The sequence below is a fragment of the Canis lupus genome, chromosome 18, assembly GCF_011100685.1.
Source record: "Canis lupus familiaris isolate Mischka breed German Shepherd chromosome 18, alternate assembly UU_Cfam_GSD_1.0, whole genome shotgun sequence".
Taxonomy (NCBI): domain Eukaryota; kingdom Metazoa; phylum Chordata; class Mammalia; order Carnivora; family Canidae; genus Canis; species Canis lupus.
In genome coordinates this window covers 13,253,971-13,278,080 of record NC_049239.1, presented here as the reverse complement: position 1 = coordinate 13,278,080, position 24,110 = coordinate 13,253,971, and the positions used below count along the sequence as shown (strand labels likewise).

Here is a 24,110-nt window from a genome sequence, read left to right as displayed (position 1 = left end):
ATGCTGGATCTCATATCATTTTGTCATTTCCCCATTCTGTAAGCACTTACTTTTCTGGTATAATGAGACATTCCAAGCTCACCTTATACTTTTCCTCCTCCAGCCCTTGAATCAACCATTTCTCCAATGAACCTTGGTTCTTTTAAGCAGAAAATGGTATTTAGAAGATAGGATCTGGATCCTGGATGTGCCCATTCCTACCGGATGTCATTATTTATAGACTCTCTCAGCAGACAAAACTGATGGTAGCTTAAATTCCACCTCTCTCAAGAAATTCTTCCTGACTGCCCCATCAATGGTAGCCATACAGTCATTCACTCTGCAAGCATCTATCTTAACTTCTGCATGATACTTAGCACTTGGTTGGTCTCTGTATTGTGTGTCTTCCTCCCAGATTAAAATGAGTTTTATGAGAACAGAGACCCTAGCTGTCTTTTCACTTAGCACTCAGAAAAAATGCCTGATACCTCGTAAGTTTCTTGAATGGATAGATGAGTAGATAACTCCCTAGTCTTTGGACAGTTTCATCTATGTAACAACTTCATCTTTTATGTCAGCAGTTAGAGACAAGAAGAAAAATCTTCCTCATAGTCTTTTTTTTTTTTTTTAAGATTTTATTTGTTTAGAGAGAGTGCATGGGGAGGGGCAGAGGCAGAGGGAGAAAGAATCTCGGGCAGACTCCATACTGAGTGAAGGGCGTGACACGGGGCTCAATCTCATGACCCTGAGACCATGAACTAAGCTGAAATCAAGAGTTGATTTAATTGACTGAGCTTAATGACTGAGCCACCCAAGTACCCCTTTCCTCATATTCTTGATGAAACAGGAAAATTTGCCATTGCTGTTAAGGAGCTTATTTCTCACCATCCTTCTATAGTTATTGTACATATTGACCATAATACATGATTACAGTTCTTATGAACTCTGATTTTAAATGTTTAACATAAAGAAGCTCATGCTTCTTTACTAGAATATATGCTTTTCCTTTATTTTCCTTTATTTTATTCCTTTATTTTCCTTTATTCACCTTCTCACTGCTCACTCACTGACTTTTTAAAATATTACCACTTGGTCCTTGTTTGTTTTTTAATACATACTATAATATATAACTGAAAAACAAAGATTTTCTACAAGAGAATATTTAAATTTTTCTTTACTTAGAACAAAGGAATTAGGCACATCCTATTTGATAGGTTCTTACTTGGATAATACTTATAAACTAATGAATGTTGTTATATCTGATCCTGTACGCAGTGTTTTGTTTTGTTCCTCTTGTAACTTTTTTTTTTTACTTTTTATTTTTTTATTATTGTTTTTATAATAGATTTATTTTTTATTGGTGTTCAATTTACCAACATACAGAGTAACACCCAGTGCTCATCCCGTCACTTTTTAAATGAACTTTTTATATTAAAACAGTGTAGATTGGGCGCCTGGGTGGCCCAGAGGCTTAGCACCTGCCTTCAGCCCAGGGCGTGATCCTGGAGTCCAGGGATCGAGTCCCACATCAGGCTCCCGTCATGGAGTCTGCTTCTCCCTCCTCCTGTGTCTCTGCCTCTGTCTATCCTCTCTGTGTATTCTCATGAATAAATAAATAAATAATAAATAAATCTTAATAGATGAAATAAAAAAGTGTAGATTTACAGAAAAATTGGTTAGAGAGTACAGAGAATTTCCATGTACCCCACACTCCATTTCCCCTATTATTGATTTCTTGCATCAATGTGGTACATTTATGTAATTAAGGAGCCAATATTGATACATTATTATTGACTAAATTCCTTATTTGCTTTAGATTTTCTTAGTTTTCCCCTAATGCTTTTTTTCTTTCCCAGGATCTCATTCAGGATACCACAGTACACTTGGTAGTCATGTCCCCTTAGGCTCCTCTTAGCTATAATGATTTCACAGGCTTGCCTTATTTTTGATGACCTTGACAGTTTGGGGGAGTAGTGGTCAGGTATTTTGTAGGATGCTTCTTTATTGGCATTTATCTGATGTTTTTCTCATGGTTAGAATAGGGTTGTGGGATTTGAGAGGAAAGCCACAGAGATAAAGTGCCACTTTCGTCAGTCACATTACATCAAGAGTACATTCCCAACATGATTTATCACTGTTGCTGTTGAACTTGATCACCTGTCTTTGGTAATGTTTGTCAGGATTCTCTTCTGTAAAGTTACCCTTTTTCTTCCCCCTTTCCATAGTGTACTCTTTGGAAAGAAGTCACAGCTCACACTTAAGAAATGGTTACTCTGTAACTGTTGGTTAAATGGTGCCTGGGTGGCTTAGTTGGCTCAGATCCCTGAGCCACTCAGGGATCCCCTTATTTTTGTTTTTTGAGTACTTTCTTATCTGACACTATAAGCTGCTCCAGGCTTATCTTGCCTATATCCAGCCCCATTCCTAGGGTCAGTGTTTTAGGTTTTTGTTTTTTTTTAATTGAACTGGATTCTGTAATACTGTTTGGTTTTTGTTTTTAATTTTGAATTAGCATGAGATATTTGTAGCATTCTATTTTTATCAAAATATTTTAAAACGGTCTGTTTGCTTTGTGACTCTCCAGCTATCCAGAGTATTTTTCTAATTGAAATATGGTTGACACACAATATTACTTCAGTTTCAAGTGTACAACATAGTGATTTGACAACTGTATACCTTATGCTATGTCACCACGAGAATAGCTACCATCTGTTCATCAGTGGTAGTACTATTATAATACCAGTGACTATATTTCCTATGTTGTACCTTTTATCCCCATTACTTAGTCATTCCATTACTGAAATGAACATTTTGTTTTTTGATTAAAGATATAATTGTTTTTAGTTGCAACCAAGATTCCTATCAGGTGAATAGAGTGATACTTCATTGTTGACCTGACATTTATCACAATCTCAGGAAATGAACTGGTTACACACAAGTAAATTTTTCAGATGCTTAAAGCTTGGGCTTTTCATTTATCCATTTTTTTTCCTTCAGAGAACATATTTTAAGTACCTTCTGTGTGCTGAGCACAGTGCTCCATTCTCAGAACAGAGAGACAAATTACGGTTCTGTTTCTTAAGTAGTCCACAGTCTAGTGGGGACATAGCTATACTTCAGCACGGTGGTGCTATAATTTAGGTGAGCTAAAGATGAAATAGAAGCCAACAGTGGAGATCAAGGATAATAATTTCTTGATATTTTGAAGGAGAGATATTAATTAGCTAGAAGAAAGGGGAGCAAATGAGGCCGGGAGGTGAAGGGAGATGGGCCAAGAAGTTCTAACAAAATGAGCAGCATATAACTAAAAGAATATAGCATTTTTGAAATACAGTAAGAAACTTACTGTGACTAGAGCATAAAATAAGACAGCTGCAGTGGCAAGAGGGGAATAGAAGGCATAAGATCCATCGTGGAGGGCCTCATGTTTATATGTCCACATTCTGGGGGGTAGTATTGGAGGGTTTTTAGGCAGAGGAGCAATCACTTTAACAATACTGTGGACAGTGAATTAGAATAGCCAGGAAACTAGGTAAGGAATCCATTGCAGTAATCTAAACTAGAGATGAGGAACATTGGTAACAGTAGCATGGATGGACTGATGAGATGGAGGAAGGAAGTAGAATCAACAGAGCTTATCAAGAGATGGATATAAGGTTAAAAAAGAGAGTCAGTGATAATTAAAATGATGAATAAAACGGACCTGACCTACATATACCTGACAATATAGGCATGTACAAAAAAAAAGTAACTATATAATATAATTAAAACCACAATTTATGTTCCTTACTGGACTAAAGTTTGTGTGTCTACTCTCCAAGTGTCTTGGAAGTTGTAGATTAACAGTCCAGTCATTGGTCACTAGTAAAAGAATGGTACATGTGAGGATTAAGTATTAAAGAGCTCCAATATATCTCATTCTCAAGGTCTCAAAAATAGAAAGAACCCAATAAACAGAAAAGAAACCAACACTAGATGTATGGAAAATTTTCAAATTAAAAATGGCTTCCTCTGTTGCAATCCTTATACCTATTGTACAACAGCCAACTTTAGCTGTCTTGCTAATGCTTCTAGAATGTTCTCTTCCATTCCCTGGCAGAGCTTGGCTGTTAGTTCCTGTTATCTCAGGTAGAAATCATAGTGATACATCTACACACTGCATAAGTCTCACAGCTTCTTGCACTGTACAAACAACTCCATGAATGTAAGTTTGATGTTTGCAAAACTACAAACATTGCTGGCCTGCTTACATGTCATTTTACACAAATATTTTACACAAACATTTTTGCTTACTACATCTCACTGTAATATCAGTTGGGGTTATTCTCTGTATTAATAAATGATATATGTGCCTCAGAAAGTTCCTACTGACTTGGACACAACCAGGCTTCTAATTAGATCTGGCCAGTATCCTCATGAAATATTTCAGCATTTCCATGAAGCCACCAGAAAGTGATAGCAATTCATTTTTACAGATGAGAAAATTGAAATAGTGACTTAGATGTATCACCTCAAGCCTCCTTGTTTAATAATGTCTTTCCTATAAATGCTGCTTCCAAAATAAAATGGTTCAAGATGAAATAAGCATATGCAAATGTCAGATAACAAGTTTATATAATCCCTTAGTCATGAAGGCAGTTCCAGAAGGGAGATAGAAGGCATCCAAAACAGAATATTGTAATTTTTATAAAACAAGAGAAAAAGGACCGGGAAATAGTCCAAAAGGCTCCTAGACAATAACAGCTTCTCTTAATTGGAATGAATTAAATAAGATAGTAATCATTAGGTTTATTAATATCTACTGAGATAGAAAACAAAATAGGAAACACAGTTCATACCTTGACTTGATAAGTGCCAGAAAAATAGGATTTGCCTGCATTTGTTTTGCCATACCTTACTACCAGTAGTAATCAGGAGAAACTCCTGGATAGGCTGCAAAGTGGTTTTCTAGCTTCTTTTACAGATATGTAGGATGTCCTGACCCATTCTGTCTCCTAACAATACGTATCTTTAAATAAGGAACTAATGGGTTGATGTCTAGGTTTATTAAATTTCATGAGTAATTTATTCATGTCAGAAATTTAAATATGAATCATTTTTAACATTAAGACCAACTCCTATTCGGTATAGGCTCCTAGCCAACATTCTTTATTTTTAAGAATACTTGACATACGATGTTGTATTAGTTTCAGATGCATAACATACTGAATTGATATTTGTATACTTTATAAAATGGTCACTATAGTAAATCTAGTTACTATCTACCACCATACAAAGTTGTTATAGTATTGTTAACTATATTGCGTATGCTGTACATAACATTGCCACATCTTTATTTTATAACTGGAAGATTGTACCTCTTAATCCCTTTCAACGATTTCATCCACCGCCCCCACCCCCACACCCCCTCCCCTCTGGCAACTATTAGTTTGTTCTTTTTTTTTTTTTTTTGAAACCCCCCAATCTTTTTTTTTTTTTCAAAGATTTTATTCATTTATTCGCGAGAGACAGAGAGAGAGAGAGGCAGAGGGAGAAGCAGGCTCCACGCAGGGATTCCGATGTGGGACTTGATCCCAGGACTCCAGGATCACACCCTGGGCCGAAGGCAGGCACTAAACCGCTGAGCCACCCAGAGATCCCCCAGTTTGTTCTTTGTATCTCTTTTGTTCTGTTCTCTTTGTTCATTTGTATTGGTTTTGTTTTTTTTTTTAGATTCCACCTATGAATGAAATTATATGGTTATTTCCCTTTCTTTAACTTATTTTACTTAGCATAATACCCTCTGATCTGTCTATGTTGCAGATGGCAACATTCCGTTTTTATGGCTGTATAATTGTATAATCCATTGTAAATATATATACCACATTTTTAATCCAATTATCTATTGATTAGGTTGTTTCTAAATTTGGGTTGTTATGCAATGAACAAAGGGGTGCATATGTCTTTTCAAAATAGTGTTTTCATTTTCTTTGGATAAATGACTAGAAGTAGATTACTGGATCATATGGTAGTTCTATGTATAATACAGTTTTCTCATAGAGGCTTTAGTGTTTTCTACATATAGTATCATGTCACCTACAGATAATGAGAGTTTACTTTTTCCTCTCCAATTTGAATGTCTTTTTTTTTTCTTGCTTAATTGCTATGACTAGGATTTCCAATACTTCACTGAATAAAAGTGGTGAGAATGGACATCCTTGTCATATTCCTAATCTTAGAAGAAAAGATCTTGACTTTTCACTGTTGAGTGTGATGCTAGCTCTGAGTTTGTCATATATGACCTTCATTATGTTGAGGTGCATTCTCTTTGTATCCACTTTGTTGAAAGTTTTATCCTAAATGGATGTTGAATTTTGTCCAATGCTTTTTACCCATCTATTGAGATGATTATATGATTTTTATCCTTCATTTTGTTAGTGTGGTATATCACATTGATTGATTTTAGGTATTAAACCATCCCTGCATCCCTAGAATAAATCCTACTTCATCATGGTGTATGATCATTTAAAGTATTGTTGAATTCAGTTTGCTGATATTTTGATGAGGATTTTTCCATTATACTTATTAAGAATATCGACCTCTAATTTTTTTATTTTTTTTTATTTTATTTTTTTTTTTGTAGTGTCTTTGGTTTTGATTATAGGGTAGTGCTAATCCCGTAAGAAGAATTTGGAAGTTTTTATCCTCTTCAATGTGGGGGAAATAATTTGAGAAGAATAGATACTAACTCTTTAAATAGAATTCACATATGAAGCTGTCTGGTCCTGTATCTTATCTTAGTTTGTTGGGAATTTTATTACTATATTACTCATAATTGGTCTATTCAGATTTTCTGTTTCTTTCTGATTCAGTCATAGAAGATTGTATGCTTACAGGAATTTATCTACTTCTAGTTTGGCCAATATGTTACATAATAATTTTTCATAGTGGTCTTTTATAATCCTTTGTATTTCTTTAGTGTTTTGTTTAGTGTAGTTTCTCCTCTTTCACTTCTGGTTTTCAGTCTTCTCTTTTTCTTGATGAGTCTGGGTAAAGGTTTATCAATTCTGTTTATCTGTTCAAAGAACCAGCTCTTAGTTCTATGGATCTTTTCTATTGTTTATTTAGTCTTTCTTTCACTAATTACACTCTGATCTTTATTATTTCCATTCTTTTACTGACTTGGAGCTGTGTTCTTTTTTTTTTTTTTTCTAGTTCTCTTCTTTTTTTCTTTTCTTTCCTTTTTTTTTTTTTGAGAGAGGCTTGTATCACTATAAACTTCCCTCCTAGCATTGCTTTTGCTGCATCCTGTAGGTTTTGGAATGCTATATTTCCCTTTTCATTTGTCTCAAGTACTTTCTTATTTCCTCTTTGATTTCTTCATTGACCTGTTGGTTGGTCAGTAGCATGTTATTTAGTTTCCATGTACTTATGCTTTTTCCAGTTTTTTTTTATAATGTATTATTATTTTTATACTATTGTGGTCAGAAAAGATTCTTGATATGATTTCAGCCTTCTTAAATTTATTGAGACTTATTGGGTGCCTGGGTGGGTCAGTTGGTTAAACATCTACCTTCAGCTCAGGTCATGGTCTTGGAGTCCTGGGACCCAGACCTGTATCAGGCTCCCTGCTTAGCAGGGAGTCTGCTTCTCCCTCTCTGTTCCCCATTCCAGCTTGTACTTTCTCTCTCATTCTCTCTCAAATAAATAAAATCTTTAAAAAAAATTTATTGGGACACCTGAGTGGCTCAGCAGTTGAGTTTCTGCCTTTGGGCTCAGCACATGATCCCGGGGTTCAGGGATCAAGTTCCTCATTGTGCTCCCAGCAAGGAGCCTACTTCTCCCCCTGCTGTGCCTCTGCCTCTCTTGCTTTGTCTCTCATGAATAAATACATTTTAAAAATAAAATAAAAAGAAACAATAAAAAGAAAATTATTGAGACTTCTTTTGTGGCCTAACATGTGATCTGTCCTGGAGAATGTTCCATGTATACTTGAAAAGAATGTGTATTCTGCTGGCTTTGGATGGAATGCCCTGTATATATTAGGTTGATCTGGTCTAATGTGTTGTTTAAGACCAATATTTCCTTATTTTCTGTTTGGGTAGTTTATCCATTGCTGTAAGTGGATGTTAAAGTCCCCTTCTATTAGTATATTATTGTCATTCTCCCTTAGTGCATCTGTCAGTATTTGCTTAGGAGGTCCTATGTTAGGTGCATAAATATTTAGAAGTGTTAGAACTTCTTATTCAATTGATCCCTTTATTTGATACCCTTTTTTGGGGGTCTCTTTTTAGCCTTTGTTTTAAAGTCCATTTTGTTTAGGGGAACCTGGGTAGCTCAGTTGGTTAAGCATCTGACTCTCAATATTGGCGCAGGTCATGATCTTGGGGTCATGAGATAGAGCCCCACATCAGGCTCTGTGCTCAGAGCAGAGTCTACCTAAAGGTTTTAGGTAAGATAAAATAAAAAATAGAGTATTTTGTCTGATAGAAGTATTGCTACCCCAGCTTTCTTTTCATTTCCATTTGATGGAATATATTTTCCCATCCTGTCACTTTCAGTCTCTATGTGTTTAGATGTGAAGTGCATCTCTAATAGACAACATATAGATGGGTCTTATTTTTTAATCCATTCAGCCACCCTGTGTCTTAATTGGAGCATTTAGTTCATTTATATTTAAAGTAATTTTTGATGGGTATGTATTTACCACCATTTTTAAATTATTTAATGGTATTTTTTATAGTTCTCTGTTTCTTTATTCCTATTCTTTTCTCTTGTGACATGATAACTTTTTTTAGTGTTTTTTAGTGTTATGCTTAGATTTCTTTCTCTTTTTGTGTATCTAGTACAAGTTTTTGATTTGTGGTTAGCATGAGATTCATAAATAAGAACCTGTATGTATAGCAGTTTAGTTTACTTTAAATTGATGATCACTGGGCAGCCCAGGTGGCTCAGCGGTTTAGTGCCACCTTCAGCCCAAGGTGCCATCCTGGAGACCCAGGATCGAGTCCCACATCAGGCTCCCTGCATGGAGCCTACTTCTTCCTCTACCTGTGTCTCTGCCTCTCTCTGTGTCTCTCATGAATAAATAAAATCTTTAAAAAAAAAAAAAAAAGGCCCCCCCCCAAAAAAAAAACAAAATTAAAAAAAAAATTGATGATCACTTAAATTTGAACAAATCCTAAAAACACTACATTTTTACTCTCCCCACCCCCAGTGTTTTATGTTTTTGACCTCAGGTTTTACATTCTTTTATTTTATATATCCTTAATTACTTTTTTTTAAAGATTTTATTTATTCATGAGAGACACAGAACACAGAAAGAGAGAGAGACATAGAGAGGGAGAAGAGCCTGATGTGACACTCAATCCCAGGACCCCCGGGATCATGACCTGAGCCAAAGGCAGATACTCAACCACTGAGCAACCCAAGTACCCCCTTAAACTAATTATTAGAGTTATAGTTTATTTGCTACTTTTGTCTTTTGACCCTCATACCAACTTTATAAGTAGTTGATCTTATACCTACCTCTACCTTCACTATATGTTTGCCTCTAATCTAAGTTAGATTTTTTTTTTCTTTCACATATTTTCTTAGTTCTAGTTATGGCCTTTTCCTCTTAAAGAAATCCTTTTAATATTTTTTGTAAATCTGGTTTAGTGGTGGTGAACTCCTTTAACTTTTATTTGGATGGGAAACTTTTTTTTTTAAGATTTTATTTATTTATTCATGAGAGACATGGAGAGAGAGGCGAGACACAGGCAGAGGGAGAAGCAGGCTCCATGCAGGAAGCCTGACGTGGGACTCTATCCAGGGTCTCCAGAATCACGCCCTGGGTAGAAGGCGGTGCTAAACCTCTGAGCCACCTGGGCTGCCCAAGCTGGGAAACTTGATCTCCCCTCCAATTCTGAATGGTAACATTGCCAGTTAGAGTATTCTTGATTATGTTCTTTCCTTTCAGCACTGTGAGTATATTATGCCACTCTCTGCTAGATTGCAAAGTTTCTGCTGAAAAATCAGCTCTTTGCCTTATGGGGATTCCCATTATATGCAATTAATTGCTTTTCTCATGCTATTTCTAACATTCTTTATCTTTAGTGTTTGACATTTTAATAATGTATCATGGTGTAGATCTCTTGAGTTCATCTTGTTTGGGAGCTGTGCTTTTTTTAAAAGACCTGGGAAGGTTCTCAGTTTAGGGAATTTTTCAGCTATGATTTCTTTAAGTTTTATGCCTGCTTCTCTTTCTCTTCTCCTTCTGGGACCTCTCTATAATGTGAATGGTAGTACTCTATGTTGTCCCAGTGATCCCTTAAACTATCCTCATTTTTAAATTCCTTTTTTGTTTCCTTTTTCTAATTTTCTTTTGTCTCTTTCTTCTTTCTTTTTTTTTTTTTAATTTTTTTTTTATTTATTTATGATAGTCACAGAGAGAGAAAGAGAGAGGCAGAGACACAGGCAGAGGGAGAAGCAGGCTCCATGCACCGGGAGCCTGACGTGGAATTCGATCCCGGGTCTCCAGGATCGCGCCCTGGGCCAAAGGCAGGCGCCAAACCGCTGCGCCACCCAGGGATCCCTCTTTCTTCTTTCTTTCATTTTCTCTCTCTCTCTCTTTCTCTCTCTCTCTCTTCCTCTCCCCTCTCTTCCTCCCTCCCTCTTTCCTCCCTCCCTCTTTGTTCAGTTTGAGTGACTTTTTGAGAGAGAGAAAGCATACAAGTGGGGGTGAGAGGGTGGTTAGGGGCAGAGGGAGAGAGAAAATTTCATACAGGCTCCACTCCCATTGCAGAGCCTAATGCAGGGCTCAATCTCACAACCCTGAGATCATGACCTGAGCTGAAATTGAGAATCAGATGCTTAACCAACTAAGCCACCCAGGTGCTCCAGTTGGGTGACTTTCATTACCCAGATCACTGATCTGTTCTTCTGTATTATCAAATCTTCCATTTATACCCTCTAGTATATTACTTTATTTTTGTTACTGCATTCTTCAGCTCTGATTGGTACTTTCTTATATTTTCTCTTTGTTGAAGTTCTCCTTGTGTGTTCATCTAGTCTTCTCCAGAGTTTGATAAGCATTTTTATAACCTTACTTTGAACTCTTTATCAGGTTGATTGCTTAATTCCCTCTCATTTAGTTCTTTTTCTGAGGTTATGTCTTGTTCTTTTGTCTGGGACACATTTCTCTGTCTTCTCATTTGGCCTAACTCTGTATTTGTTTTTAAGTATTAGGTAGTTCAGCTTCATTTCTCAGTCTTTTTTTTTTTTCTTTTTAAAGTTTTTGTTTAAATTCCAGTTAATTAACATACAATACAATATTAATTTCAGGTTTAGAATGCAGTAATTCAACACTTACATACAATGCCTGGTATCTATCACAACATACATTTCCCAGTCTTGAAGGAGTGACCTTATGTAAATGTCCTGTCGGGCCCAGAAGTACATTCTCCTCCATTCACCAGAACCAGGTGCTCCTGGGGTGTTCCCCATGTAAGTTGCATGTACCCTGTGATATGATAGGGGCAGTACTGCCATGGGCACACTGGTAGGTGGGTCTGGTTCTCACGCTAGCTAGCTGCATATCTGACCTTGACTACTTTGGATGTACCTAGTGAGCAGAACTGATCAAGACACGGTAGGCACCACCTGGCATTAGCAGTCTACAGGGAGGATTCCAAAATGGTGTCTACCAGTGCCACAATCAGCACAGCAGAACAAGATAGCAAAAATGACTGTTACTAGTGTCTAAGTCCCAAGGAGAGGACCAGTTACCTCCTGTCCCTCCAGCAGGCACTCCAAGATTAGTAAGTAGGTCTCCATAGTCCATACAATTTTGATCTGTGTTTTTGCACTTATTTCTCGGTCAAGTAAGTCTACATGTGAGCTCTTTAAGAGTAGGTTCTTCTCCCCTGCAATTCTAGTTTTCCTGGACGTGTTCCCTATTGGTTTTCAAAGCCACGTATTTTGAGACTTGCCTCTTCTGTGCAGAATCTGAGGGTTTGGGTACCTAAGGTGAAACTCAAATCTCTTACTCCTCAGGAAAAAGTTCATTACCTTTGAGATCCCTTTGTATCATAGAATGCCACTCCTAGAATGTGGGGTTTTTTCCTTAGTGAGATTATATCTCTGCCACTTCTACCCATCTCACTGCCCTTGTTATAGAGGTTCTTGTCATCCAGTTTCTAGTTCCTGTTCAGAGGGAATTATTCCACATGTGGTTATAGATATGTTGTCCATGAGAGGAGCTAAGCTCAGGATCTTCCTTTCCTGCCATCCTGGACTCTCTTAGACCCATCCCGGACAACCATTGTAGGCTAGTCAGACATTTTAAGCTGTAGAATCTTTTTTGCTTTTTAAAAACCAGAAATCCAGGCTCTTGCACATTTTTGGTAAGGTCTTAAGTTAACAGTGTCTTTCATATTTTCATGTAGGCTCTAGGAGATGCCTTCTAGATGATCCAAATTGAAAACTAATATGTAAATTTTCATGTTGTAGCTGTGGTTCCAATGAAATCTAACCACTATCAAAAATCTCTCTTCCTGGGGGATCCCTGGGTGGCGCAGTGGTTTGGCGCCTGCCTTTGGCCCAGGGCGCGATCCTGGAGACCCGGGATCGAGTCCCACATCGGGCTCCCGGTGCATGGAGCCTGCTTCTCCCTCTGCCTGTGTCTCTGCCTCTCTCTTTCTCTCTCTCTCTCTGTGTGACTATCATAAATTTAAAAAAAAAAAAATCTCTCTTCCATACCTAATCTCTACTTTTACCAAGTGACATATTAAATTTTTTAAATTTAGCCTTTAATACCTAACTTAAGAGTTATGGATCTGTAAACTAACATGGAGGAAATCATAATGTAGAGCTATCCAGTATGGCTACCCACTAGCTACACTTGGCTATTTAAATCAAAATGTAATTATAATTAAGTATAATTGGAACATCTGGGTGACTCAGTTGGTTAAGCATTCAACTCTTGATTTCCGCTCAGGTCATAATCTCAGGGCCCTGAGATCGAGCCCCAACAGGTTCTGTATTCGGCATGAAATCTGCTTACGATTCTCTTTCTCCCTCTCCTTCTGCCCCCCTCACACTCTCCAAATAAATAAAACCTTTTAAAAAATGAAATTAAGTATAATTTAAAATTCTGTTCTTCAGTTACATTAAGTGCCTAATAGCCGCTTATGGCTAATGGCTGTCATATTAGACAGCACAGATGTTCCACATCTTCATTTTCTAATAAATGTTCTACAATACAGGAAGTTAAATTTGACAACATTGTCTAGAAAGTACTGATACAAAGCCACTTTAGTTGAAAATGACTTATATACTTATATATAAAAATACCCATATGATGGCTTTTCAAGAGGAAAAATAACCAGATTATTTATTTATAAATAGAGCCTGTAATTTCATTCCATTGTGCCAAAAAAGTGACTCTTATATTTCTTAATCCCACTTTCTTTTCCTAACACTTCTATCCTAAAAGATTTACAACTGCAAAATTGTGTATAGAGTTAGTTCAGGATTTCCAGAATTTATCTAATCCATCTTGTGCTAATCTTCCTTTCTACACATTTGCTCACTAGCTTTTCCACAATGTGCTGACTTAAATGTTTATGATATATACACATATTTTTAAAACTTCTGTCTAATTTGCTGTCTTAGACTGCAGCTCCTTTGTAGGCAGTCTAATAGCCATTTTTGTGTATCATATTGAGCTAAGCCCTTTAAGTGTCATACACCCTCTTACACAAAGTTGAAAAATACAGTATATTTCAACTTTGTATAAGAAACATGACTGCTCAGCCCTTGGTAAGAATTATAAAATATATTTTTCTCCCTCAGTTTTTTCAAAAGCAGACCCTTGTAATAAATTTTGTACTATAATGCTTGAGTCCAGGATGAATCAAGGAAAAGAAAGGTTAAGATGAGCCTGGAACATCTTATGCCAGAAAGTAGAATACTCAAAAAAAAATGATAGGGACATAGTCAGAAAACTTAAGAGCCAGGTTGACAGAGTTCCTACTAGCCGTATCTGGGAGAAATTAAGTATAATAATGAATTATAAATTGTTAAAAAAAAAAATAAGAACCTGTGAGTTCCTACTGATGATATATTGATTAATAGATAGTTGGATGGTTGGATGGAGAAGAAAGGAAGGCCCTCATTTGTAGTAGAATGCTGACTGATAAACGTGGATAGAATGGTGGAGCTAGAAAATCACCATTGCATAACCATGACATTAGAGATTGGTTTAGTCAGGAATTATCAGTGGATGCTAACTATAAGGGAAAAGTTTTGATAAGGAGCAAGATACATACTTTTTTTTTTTTTTTTTACAATCAAATGGAATGTTTTAATATATGATCTACAAAAAAAATTCATACACTTCAACCAAATGGGATTTATTCCAAGGATGCAAGGCTGGTTCAATATTCAAAACTAGTCAACATTATATCAACCAGGCTATAGAAGAAGAAACAGATGATCACATCAATTGATGGAGGCAAAGTATTTGACAACATCTAACATTCGTAATAACAAAAACCTGAGCAAATTAAGAATAGATGGAAATTTTCTAAACTTGATAAGAAAACTTTGGAAAAAAATACTTCAACTAATCATCATACCTACCTAATGAAAACCTGAACATTTCCTCCTAATGTGAGGGATCAGTCAAGGGCATTCTTTCTTATTACTCCTATTCAACATCATGTTGGAAGGCCCACTAGTGCAGTAAGAAAAGAAAGTCTTGTCTTCCCCCCACATACTGCATCTTAGTTCCAAGGAAGAAAATAAGTGTAAATGGAAAACCCAGTGAGAGGCAGATGGGCCTCTGAATGTGATACCTTGAGAGACATTCGGCGTCACTTCTGTCATATTTGTATGTAAGTGGGATGCATAATCTGAATTTAATCATGAGAAAACATCAGACAAAACCCAAATGAAAAACATTCCATTTAAGAAAAAAAATGTCCCGAAAAAAAAAAAAAAAGAAAAAAGAAAAAAAATGACCTGTATTCTTTAAAATACCAGTGTTACGAAAGGGGAGAGGAATGCAGGGGGAAGGCAGAAGAACTATTCCAGATTAAAGGAAACCAAAGAAACATGACAGCTTAATGCTAATCTTTGACCTAGGGCTGGATCTGGAGTAGAAAAAAATGATAGGACATAATTGGGACAGTAGCCAAGATGGGAATATAAGCGATAGATGAGATTTTAAAAAGTATTGTATTGATGTTAAATTCCCTACATTTACCAACAGTGCTATGGTTAGAGAATACCTTTGTTCTTAGGAAATACACAGTGAAGTATTAAGAAGCAAAGGGGCATGATGTCTGTAACTTGTTCTCAAGTGGTTCAAGGAAATAATTGTGTGTGAGAGAAAATACAGTAACAAATGTACCACCTCTTAACAGTTGGTGAATTTGAGCATGAGCTACAAAAGAGTTTTCTATTTAAGTCTTGCAACTTTTCTGTAAATTTAAAATTATTTCAAAATGAAAATTGAAAAATTCTATCCCATGTTTTCTAGCTCTTTCTAAGGCACAGAAGGATGTGATGACAATGAGAATGCAATCGGAGCGACTTTCAAAAGAATATGACCGGCTCCTGAAAGAACACTCGGAACTTCAGGTGGGTGACCTCCACTTTATGAACCTAAATTTTATGAAATAGTGATTACTAAGTCAACCTTTTGGGTTGTCTGCCTTTCCCAAATCAAGAGGATGTACTCAGTCCTGCCTTCTTAAAAATGGTTAAGGAAATCAGACTTTTACCTGGAGGGTGAGGATGAGGCCATTACATGAAAATGCAATACAGTCATAGCATAGAGATTTACTGACATGCTAACTTACTGTGTTCTAGTTCTAGTGAAATTCTAAGCAAAAGAATTGAGCCACAAAAATGGCAGCATTGAAAAATGGGCTGTTTCTGTAAACATTTCGTTTTGCCATTGGCAGTGTTTGCTCTATTCATGCCAAAAATAAGATCAAAATTTGAAGTCCCACCTCACACAGTTCCTCCTATCATAATATTTTAGACATCTTAGGTCAAAATCTATGGCATTCAAGATACATGGATTTAAAGACAGAAGTAGAAAAACCCTTTTGTTATTAAAGTCACAGAGTCAAGGGCTATAGCTTTTCCTTCTCTTCCCCTCCAACCCAGCAAGAGTCCGTGCCCTGCATTCACCCATGATAAATTTGACTGTCCCTTCCCTGTTGACTTGGCAGCCCCTAATCTGAATTGATTTCCCAGCCACATTTTGACCACATGTGGGGAGATTTGGGGGGAAAGATCATTCCAGAGGCAGCGCTGGCCCTCCCAGTTCCTCCTGGGATGGGGCAGGGTGGGAGTTGGGGGAGGGGGGGCTTGTGCTGAGAATTTGGCAGCTTTTGTGGCTTTCAATCAGAGCTTTTTAGCAATTACAGCTCTACAGTTGCTTCACTGTAGGAGAAGCCCTAGTCCCAGGACTCATTTCCCTGCATCTTAATGGTCATGGTATCACAAGGGTCCAGCACTGTGCCTGGCAAAAGGCAAGCAGGTACTATACCAGGTACTATACTGATAGAACTCAAAGTCAGACCTGGAATAACTCTGATTCTCATACTAACTTTATGATCCCAAGCAGGTTATATTACCCCTCTACAGCTCACTTTTCTTCATCTGTAAAATCAGAATAATAATACCACCTGGCCTGCTGGGTTTTTAGTAGAATTAAATAGAATGTGTAGCGTTGTGCCTGGCTGATAGGAAACCCCCAAGAAATGATACCTACTAGAATTATCATTATCGGGATCTCTGGATGGCTCAGCGGTTTAGTGCGTGCCTTTGGCCCAGGGCGCAATCCTGGAGTCCCGGGATCAAGTCCCAGGTCGGGCTCCCAGCATAGAGCCTGCTTCTCCCTCCTCCTGTGTCTCTGCCTCTCTCTCTCTCTCTCTGTCATAAATCAATCAACCTTAAAAAAAAGGATTATCATTAGCAGCAGCATACATTCCTCTGTAGAAGTTTTTTTTTTTTTTTTTTTTTAAAGATTTTATTTATTTATTCACGAGAGACACAGAGAGAGAGAGAGAGAGAGAGAGAGAGGCAGAGACACAGGCAGAGGGAGAAGCAGGCTCCATGCAGGCAACCTGACGTGGGACTCGATCCTGGATCTCCAGGATCAGGCCCTGGGCTGAAGGCAGCACTAAACCGCTGAGCCACCAGGGCTGCCCTCCTCTGTAGAAGTCCTGCTGGAAGAATGACTTCTTCCGAACCAGCCACTTTAGACCTGATTTAGAACCAGTTAAGAAGTAATGCAAAACGCATTGGTAATCTGGTATCCCTAGCTGAGTTGCATGTTTAGTTTAACTAACCTACTTTGACAATAGGGCAATCCAGAAAAGGGTAGAAACCATGTGTGCTTTGAACCTGGGATACCAAGAGCTCAGTTCCCATGTTCTAGAGTAGGTGGTCAGATTTTCAGCAAGACCACCCTTTCCTCATCTCTAAAACACAGGTCCTAAAATTGCTACATAATCGTGGCCAGATTAGAATTACTCCAGGGCATCCTTCAGGATCCACCATGGAAAGTGAAGAAGCCTTTTGCCTAGAAATAGAACTTTTTTTCCTCCTATTTGTGAGGTTAGGGTGTACTCAAAAGGAGTACAGAAGAACTATCAAAAGGATGGTATCCATACCAGTGGACTTTGCCAGGTCAGAAACGTTTAGATCCCTGGATGGAGAAAAAAGAAACAATATTCTCTCATTTTATTACAGCCACTAACCATCACTGAATGTCCCCTTGTGGTAACAGCTAATGATCTCTTAATCCCTGAAAAGTTTATGTGACAGTGAGATTCCTTCAACCCATTTTCTTTCCTCTCCCTAAAACACCTTCTCTTTGGAGCTTATGCAATCTTGATTTGCAGATGCTAAGAAGTAATTCTGAGTAATTCCTTCCCCAGAAAGAAGTTGTCACACCTATTTCTTTGAAAAATGGCCCATCCCAGATATGCCAAGTGCCATGCTGAGAGTTGGGCCTTGTTCACTAGTGCATTTAAGGCCTCGATCTACTTTCTTCTGTTATTTCTGAAATATGTAATGGATAACATTTATTGAAGATGTGCTCTGGACCAAGCACTTAGTTAATGGCTTCACATGTGTGATTTTGTTCACTCTCGTCACAGCCCACTAAATTAAAATATTTTAATACCCTATTTTGTGGATGAGGAGAACAAGACCCAGAAATTATGTTATATAACATACCTAACATCACTGAACTAGAAATCAGTAGGAATCCCAAGTTGGATTCACAATCAGGAATTTTTTCTGCAGATCCCCCAGTCCTTAAGAACTCTGCTGTTCGGCCTGTTCTGGTCATTGGACTGTGTTCTCGGATCCTTGACCTTCCTACTTCTCCTCTATTCAGTCTCAGAGAGCAACACTTCCCAAGCTCCTCTGCTCTCTTCTGGGCAGGTTTAGCAAAGGGAGGCACCAGAAGGAGACTGAGGGCAGGAAGGACAAAGCCAGGGATTTTTTTCCCACTCTCTCTGTTTTGGGTGGCCTCTGCTACAGCAGCCCTATCTCTTTCCATGGTCCCAATACCTACTGGGCAACTTCCACATGGTGGCCCTTGCTCCTGAGGTCCTTAACACTATCTCCTCCCTTGTGCCTCCAGTCCAAGGCATGGTAGTGGTTCTGTACTAATCTCTGAGGTGTCTTACCACACTGTCGCCTCTGTCTCCTCTTTCATCACCTGTAATACCAATTTCCCATAATAAATATCTGTTTGAAGGGGAAAAACAAAACCTCTCTCAGCTCCATTAGTTTGCCAGTTCTGTAACCCTCGGGTGGATGATTTGACATCCAGGCACCTTGGCTTCTCCATTACTTAAATGGCGGTTATAATACCTTATGAGCATTAAACCAGATCCTGTACAAGAAGGCACTTTTAATATTTTTAAACAAGAAAAGCTCTATATCCCTGTAAGGTGCTAGTAGTTATTTCTTGATTGGACACATTTTTCCCCATTCCATTGTCCAGTGTGAGAACTTGTAGAAGATTCTGAGATTTAAGTGTCATTACATGACTACCATTTTCTTAAAAGCGACTCGTACACTTTGATATTCACCTTATGAACTCTACTTGAGAAGCAAAAAAATTGCTGTAGACCATCTGTAGTAAACAGCTGTATCAGCTTGCCTTTAATGAATTTTTTTTTTTAATTTTTATTTATTTATGATAGTCACACACACAGAGAGAGAGAGAGGCAGAGACACAGGCAGAGGGAGAAACAGGCTCCATGCACCGGGAGCCCGACGTGGGATTCGATCCAGGGTCTCCCGGATCGCGCCCTGGGCCAAAGGCAGGCGCCAAACCGCTGCGCCACCCAGGGATCCCAACCTTTAATGAATTTTACTCCTGTTGTGAAACCAACCTTAATAATTGAATTTTATCTTTAAAGTTCCTTCCGTGGGAAACTTAGCTTTCCCAATTTTACATAGTTGGTTTGCTTTAAATAAAATAATCATAAAATGACCATTAAAATATTAAGGAAATAGGGGTGGCCTGGATGGCTCAGTGGTTTGGCGCCGCCTTCAGCTGAGGGTGTGATCCTGGAGTCCTGCGATTGGGTCCCACGTTGGGCTCCCTGCATGGAGCCTGCTTCTTCCTCTGCCTGCGTCTCTGCCTCTTTCTCTCTCTGTGTCTCTCATGAATAAATAAAATCTTTAAAAAAATTAATAAACAAAATAAAATATTAAGGAAATAGGGCAGCCTGGGTGGCTCAGCAGTTTAGCACCACCTTCAGCCCAGGACCTGATCCTGGAGTCCCGGGACCGAGTCCCACATGGAGCTCCCTGCATGGAGCCTGCTTCTCCCTCTGCCTGTGTCTCTGCCCCTCTCTCTCTCTCTCTCTGTCTCTCTCTCTCTGTGTGTCTCTCATGAATAAATAAATAAATAATCTTTTAAAAATAAAATATTAAAAAAATAAAGGTGGAAGAGGAGAAAGCTGATTTCCTTACCATAAACGAATCCCACTTTGCATTTTTTAAACCTGTCTGGATTTCCCCATCTGGTCCCCTTCCTGTTATAAGCACTAAATAAATATTAGAAAATAATCCCTTCAAGATACAGAGTCTGCCTTTCCTTGTTTGCCCTGGCTGTCTTCTAGAAAAGAAAAAGCAAAACTAACTGAGGTTTATGGGCAGTACAAACCCATCAGCACTTGCCAGTTTTCAAATATCATTTGGAAAATCACCCTTCACTTAAAGTAATTATCCAGAATAACAGCTCCATTAAAGCTGTGATTTTTTTTTTTAATCTTCTTGTCCACTTTTATTTTGGATAAGTACAAGATTATTTCCTTTTTTTAAACTGAACTATAATTGATGTGCAGTGTTACATTAGTCTCAGACATAAAATGATTCAACAATTTCTCAGTGCTTATCACAAGTGTACTCTTCATTCCCATCACCTATTTCTCCCATCCCCCCACTCATCTCCCCTCTGACAACCACTGGTTTGTTCTCTGTATTTAAGAGTCTGTATTTTTGTCTCGTTTTTACTTTGTGCATTTGTTTTGTTTCTCAAATTCTACATATGAGTGAAATACAGTATTTGTCTTTCCCTATATAACTTATTTTGCTTAGCATTGTACTCTCTAGATCCATCCATGATGTTGTAAGTGACAAGATTTCATTTTTTATGGCAGGGTAATATTCCAGTAAATACATACATACATATACACACACACCACATCTTCTTTATCTATTTGTCTATGGATGAACATTTGTGTTGCTTATGTATCCTGGCTACCGTACATAATGCTGCAATTAACAGAGGGGTGCATATATCTTTTTGAATTAGTGTTTTTTGTATTTTTTAAGTAAATACCCAATAGTGGAATCACTGCATCATATGGTAATATTATTTTTAATTTTTTGAGGAACCTCGATACTTTTTTCTACAGAAGCTGCTCCACTTTACATTCATACCAAAAGTACATGAGTTTTTTTTTCTCCACTTCCTTGCCAAAACTTGTTATTTCTTGTGTTTTTTATTTTAGTCATTCTGACAGGTATGATACCTTGTCGTGGTTTTGATTTGCATTTCCAACAATGTGATGTTAAGCGTCTTTTCATGTTGGCCATTCATAGGTCACCTTTGGAAAAATGCCTATTCAGGTCCTCTGCCCATTTTAAATCAGATTATGTGGGGGTTTGGGTGTTGAGTTGCATAAGTTCTTTATATATTTTGGGTATTAACCCCTTGTCAGATACATAATTTGCAAATATCTTCTCCCATTCAGTAGGTAAAGCTGTGATTTTTATCTTAAGTAGTAAGATCTATACAAACATGTGAAAGTGGTGTGGTACCTTATCATGCAAAATACCTAATCCTGTCTTCTAATTTGGTTGGTTAATGTTATTCTAAAGTTGTTCTGAAAGCATTAGGGCTCAACCTAAACAGAAGCTTGATGAGCCTCTCACGTGCAAGCAGTAATACTTCAACTCCATTTTGAGTTTTTTCTCACCATAGACTTTTGCTTTTTTTTTTTTTTTAAGATTCTATTTATTTATTCATATGAGACAGAAGAGAGAGGCAGAAACAGGCAAAGGGAGAAACAGGCTCCCAGCGGGGAGCCTAATACAGGACTCCAGGAACATGACCTGAGCCAAAGGCAGATACTCAGCCACTGAGCCACCAGGCATCCCAACTTTTGCTTGCTTAAGTGCAAATGATTTCTTAAGGTTATTCATTTATATCCCATTTTCCTCCAGTTTTAAATGATACATTATAGTCTTCTTGTGATCAGCAAAGAGTATAATTTGAGAAGTCAGTACTATTGGCAAATATCTGAAGGCCATCCCATCTGGGGTTTTTTGTTCCCTTCATTATTTCCTTGCCAAAAATTTTAATTGGGTTTGTAAGAGGGGAATTTGAGAAATTTTGTTTTCCTGGTATAACCTGTGAAACAAAAGCAAAATAGATTAAGGCAGGGAAATAAATGATCTTATCAAGAGTGTTATTTTTCCCCTTGAGACTTTTTTTTTTTTCAAATAAAACCCACAAACTTTGCAGTTTTTTTTAAGTTTGAGACTTTTACAATCCATATTTTCACATTTGATTATTCTCATAATTAATAACTGTACATAGAAAAGAGAATTTTTTTAAAACGTGTCATATCTATGAATCTGTTTTTCATTACTTACCTAAGTCTCTTTTTTTCCCACAGAATCGTTCAGAGAGAGACAATAAGAAAGGCCTGTGAACTTTGAAAGAAGATTGTGCTGTGTCATGTGAAGATAATCAATTTGTTATCACGTTAGCCTCTAGAATATTTAAAATTATTTTGGAAAAAGGTACTATTACAACCAGCCAATAATTTCTTTAATGCCACATGTAAGCTATTATCATAACGGCATGGTGACAATATTTAATGTTGTTTGGGATATATTGTAAAGTCTGTACTCCAGCTCTCACATGAAATGTAAGCATGATAAGCACCCTATTGAGATGTTGAGAGTAATACTAGTATATGGTTGCTGTTTGCCAATAAAAGGACAAATTTGTAACCAGTTACTTCCAAAACTAGATTTTTAAGTTGATTGAACAATTAATAGCCTTAAAAGCTTTGATGAGTTTTCAGTAATAATAATAATAGTAATAATAATAATAATTCATTTAATGAGATGATGATAATGCTGATATATTTGAAGATAATATTCAGTATCAGCAAATTTGTTCATAGGGAGATTAAATAAGGATAAATGATCAGAATTAGCCACTGTATTTATAAGGAAGAGTTATAAAGAGCAAAAAATAAAAACAATGACCTTAGTTGTTTTTTATAAGCCTGAGGATAGTTAACTCTTCTATTGATAATTATATTTTTGTTACTGTGCTTCTATATCTGTTGGACTGTTTTTGTTGACATTGGTGTTAATAACACATAATTAGTAGGCATTACACCTTTTTTAAAGCTCATTTGGTAATGAAGTTTACACCTATATGCATAACTGCCATACACTGAACTTAAAATTATTTTACATCAATGTGGAATTCTTGACTCAGAAAGCTAATGTGTACATATCTAAAGAGCAATGTTTCCCATTATACAATTAGTAACTTTTACTAATTATACAAGTATTACCTCAACTATATATACACTGGGGTCACAGCTTCTCTGAGATGTATCAGTATTTTGAAAGTAAATCTTAAACACTATTTTTCCATTCGTATTCCTTTAGAATCTTCTGTAGAATATGATAGTGACTCAGTAGTATTAATGATTTAGGTTGTTACAGTGTTTAGACATGAAAGTCACCTTCTTTGTCTCATCAAGACCTAAATGTAAATGAAAGTGTAAAATAATGACCAGAGTTTTTACTTTCCCAATATCTGTTTCATCGTTTGGTGTTTATTTTCATTTTAGCACCGACTTCATGCCTATCTGATTTTTGTCATTGTAACATAGATGAAATGAGCAAAAACGTAAGAATTTTATTTCAGATACAAGTCAGGAGCTACTGCTAGAAAACACACATGCAGAAGACATTTAACAGGAGTGAGCGCTGGAGTTAAACCATATGGGCTGACAACACCCTGAATAACAAGGAGGGGGAGTCTCGAGTAGGAGGGAGCTGAGCAGGCACAGCTTGGGTATCTCCTAGGAAATAGCAGAATGGGCAAATATGAAGGTAACCGGCATTTGTGATCCTGGCCTCCTGAGCACAGAAATCAAGTCTAATGACAAAATAAGAGAGAGACAAGTAGAAGATGCGCAGCTTTAGAACTGCCAGAACTAAAATCAAATCCTAACCTTACCACTAATTTAGCTGTGTGATTTTGAACAAATTATTCCAACTTGCTAGACTTCTATTTCCTCATCTCCAAAATGGGAATAGTAACACTTAGGTCAGGATTATGATGTAAACTAAGATGCCACAATGATCCTCATAGTTTTTCAGACTGTGCAGCAAGGGGAAAGCCTGGGCACCCTTGGAAGATTGAGAGGTTGGCAGAAAGCGCTTAATTTAAAGTATATGTTTAAGTAACCTCAGACCTCAACCCTTTCAGTTTTGGAGACACCCTGAGGCCTTAAAAGTTTGAGCAATTTCCCCCAAAGCAGTGTGGACAGTTAGATTCAGGGCCAGGATCTGAGTGTATTCCA

The 24,110-nt window shown here is 37.3% G+C and overlaps 1 protein-coding gene across 2 annotated transcripts in view; it reads left to right on the top strand.

Annotated features, from left to right (window-relative positions):
* BCAP29 (B cell receptor associated protein 29) overlaps positions 1-23,335 on the top strand; it is a 52,446-nt gene extending 29,111 nt beyond the window's left edge. For both annotated transcript variants that reach the window (XM_038562704.1, XM_038562705.1), the window contains exons 7-8: positions 15,485-15,585; positions 22,173-23,335. In XM_038562704.1, coding sequence (XP_038418632.1) covers positions 15,485-15,585; positions 22,173-22,208 — 137 coding nt within the window. In that variant the 3' untranslated portion in view covers positions 22,209-23,335. The remainder of the gene's footprint in view (positions 1-15,484; positions 15,586-22,172) is intronic.
* The last annotated feature ends 775 nt before the right edge of the window (positions 23,336-24,110 follow it).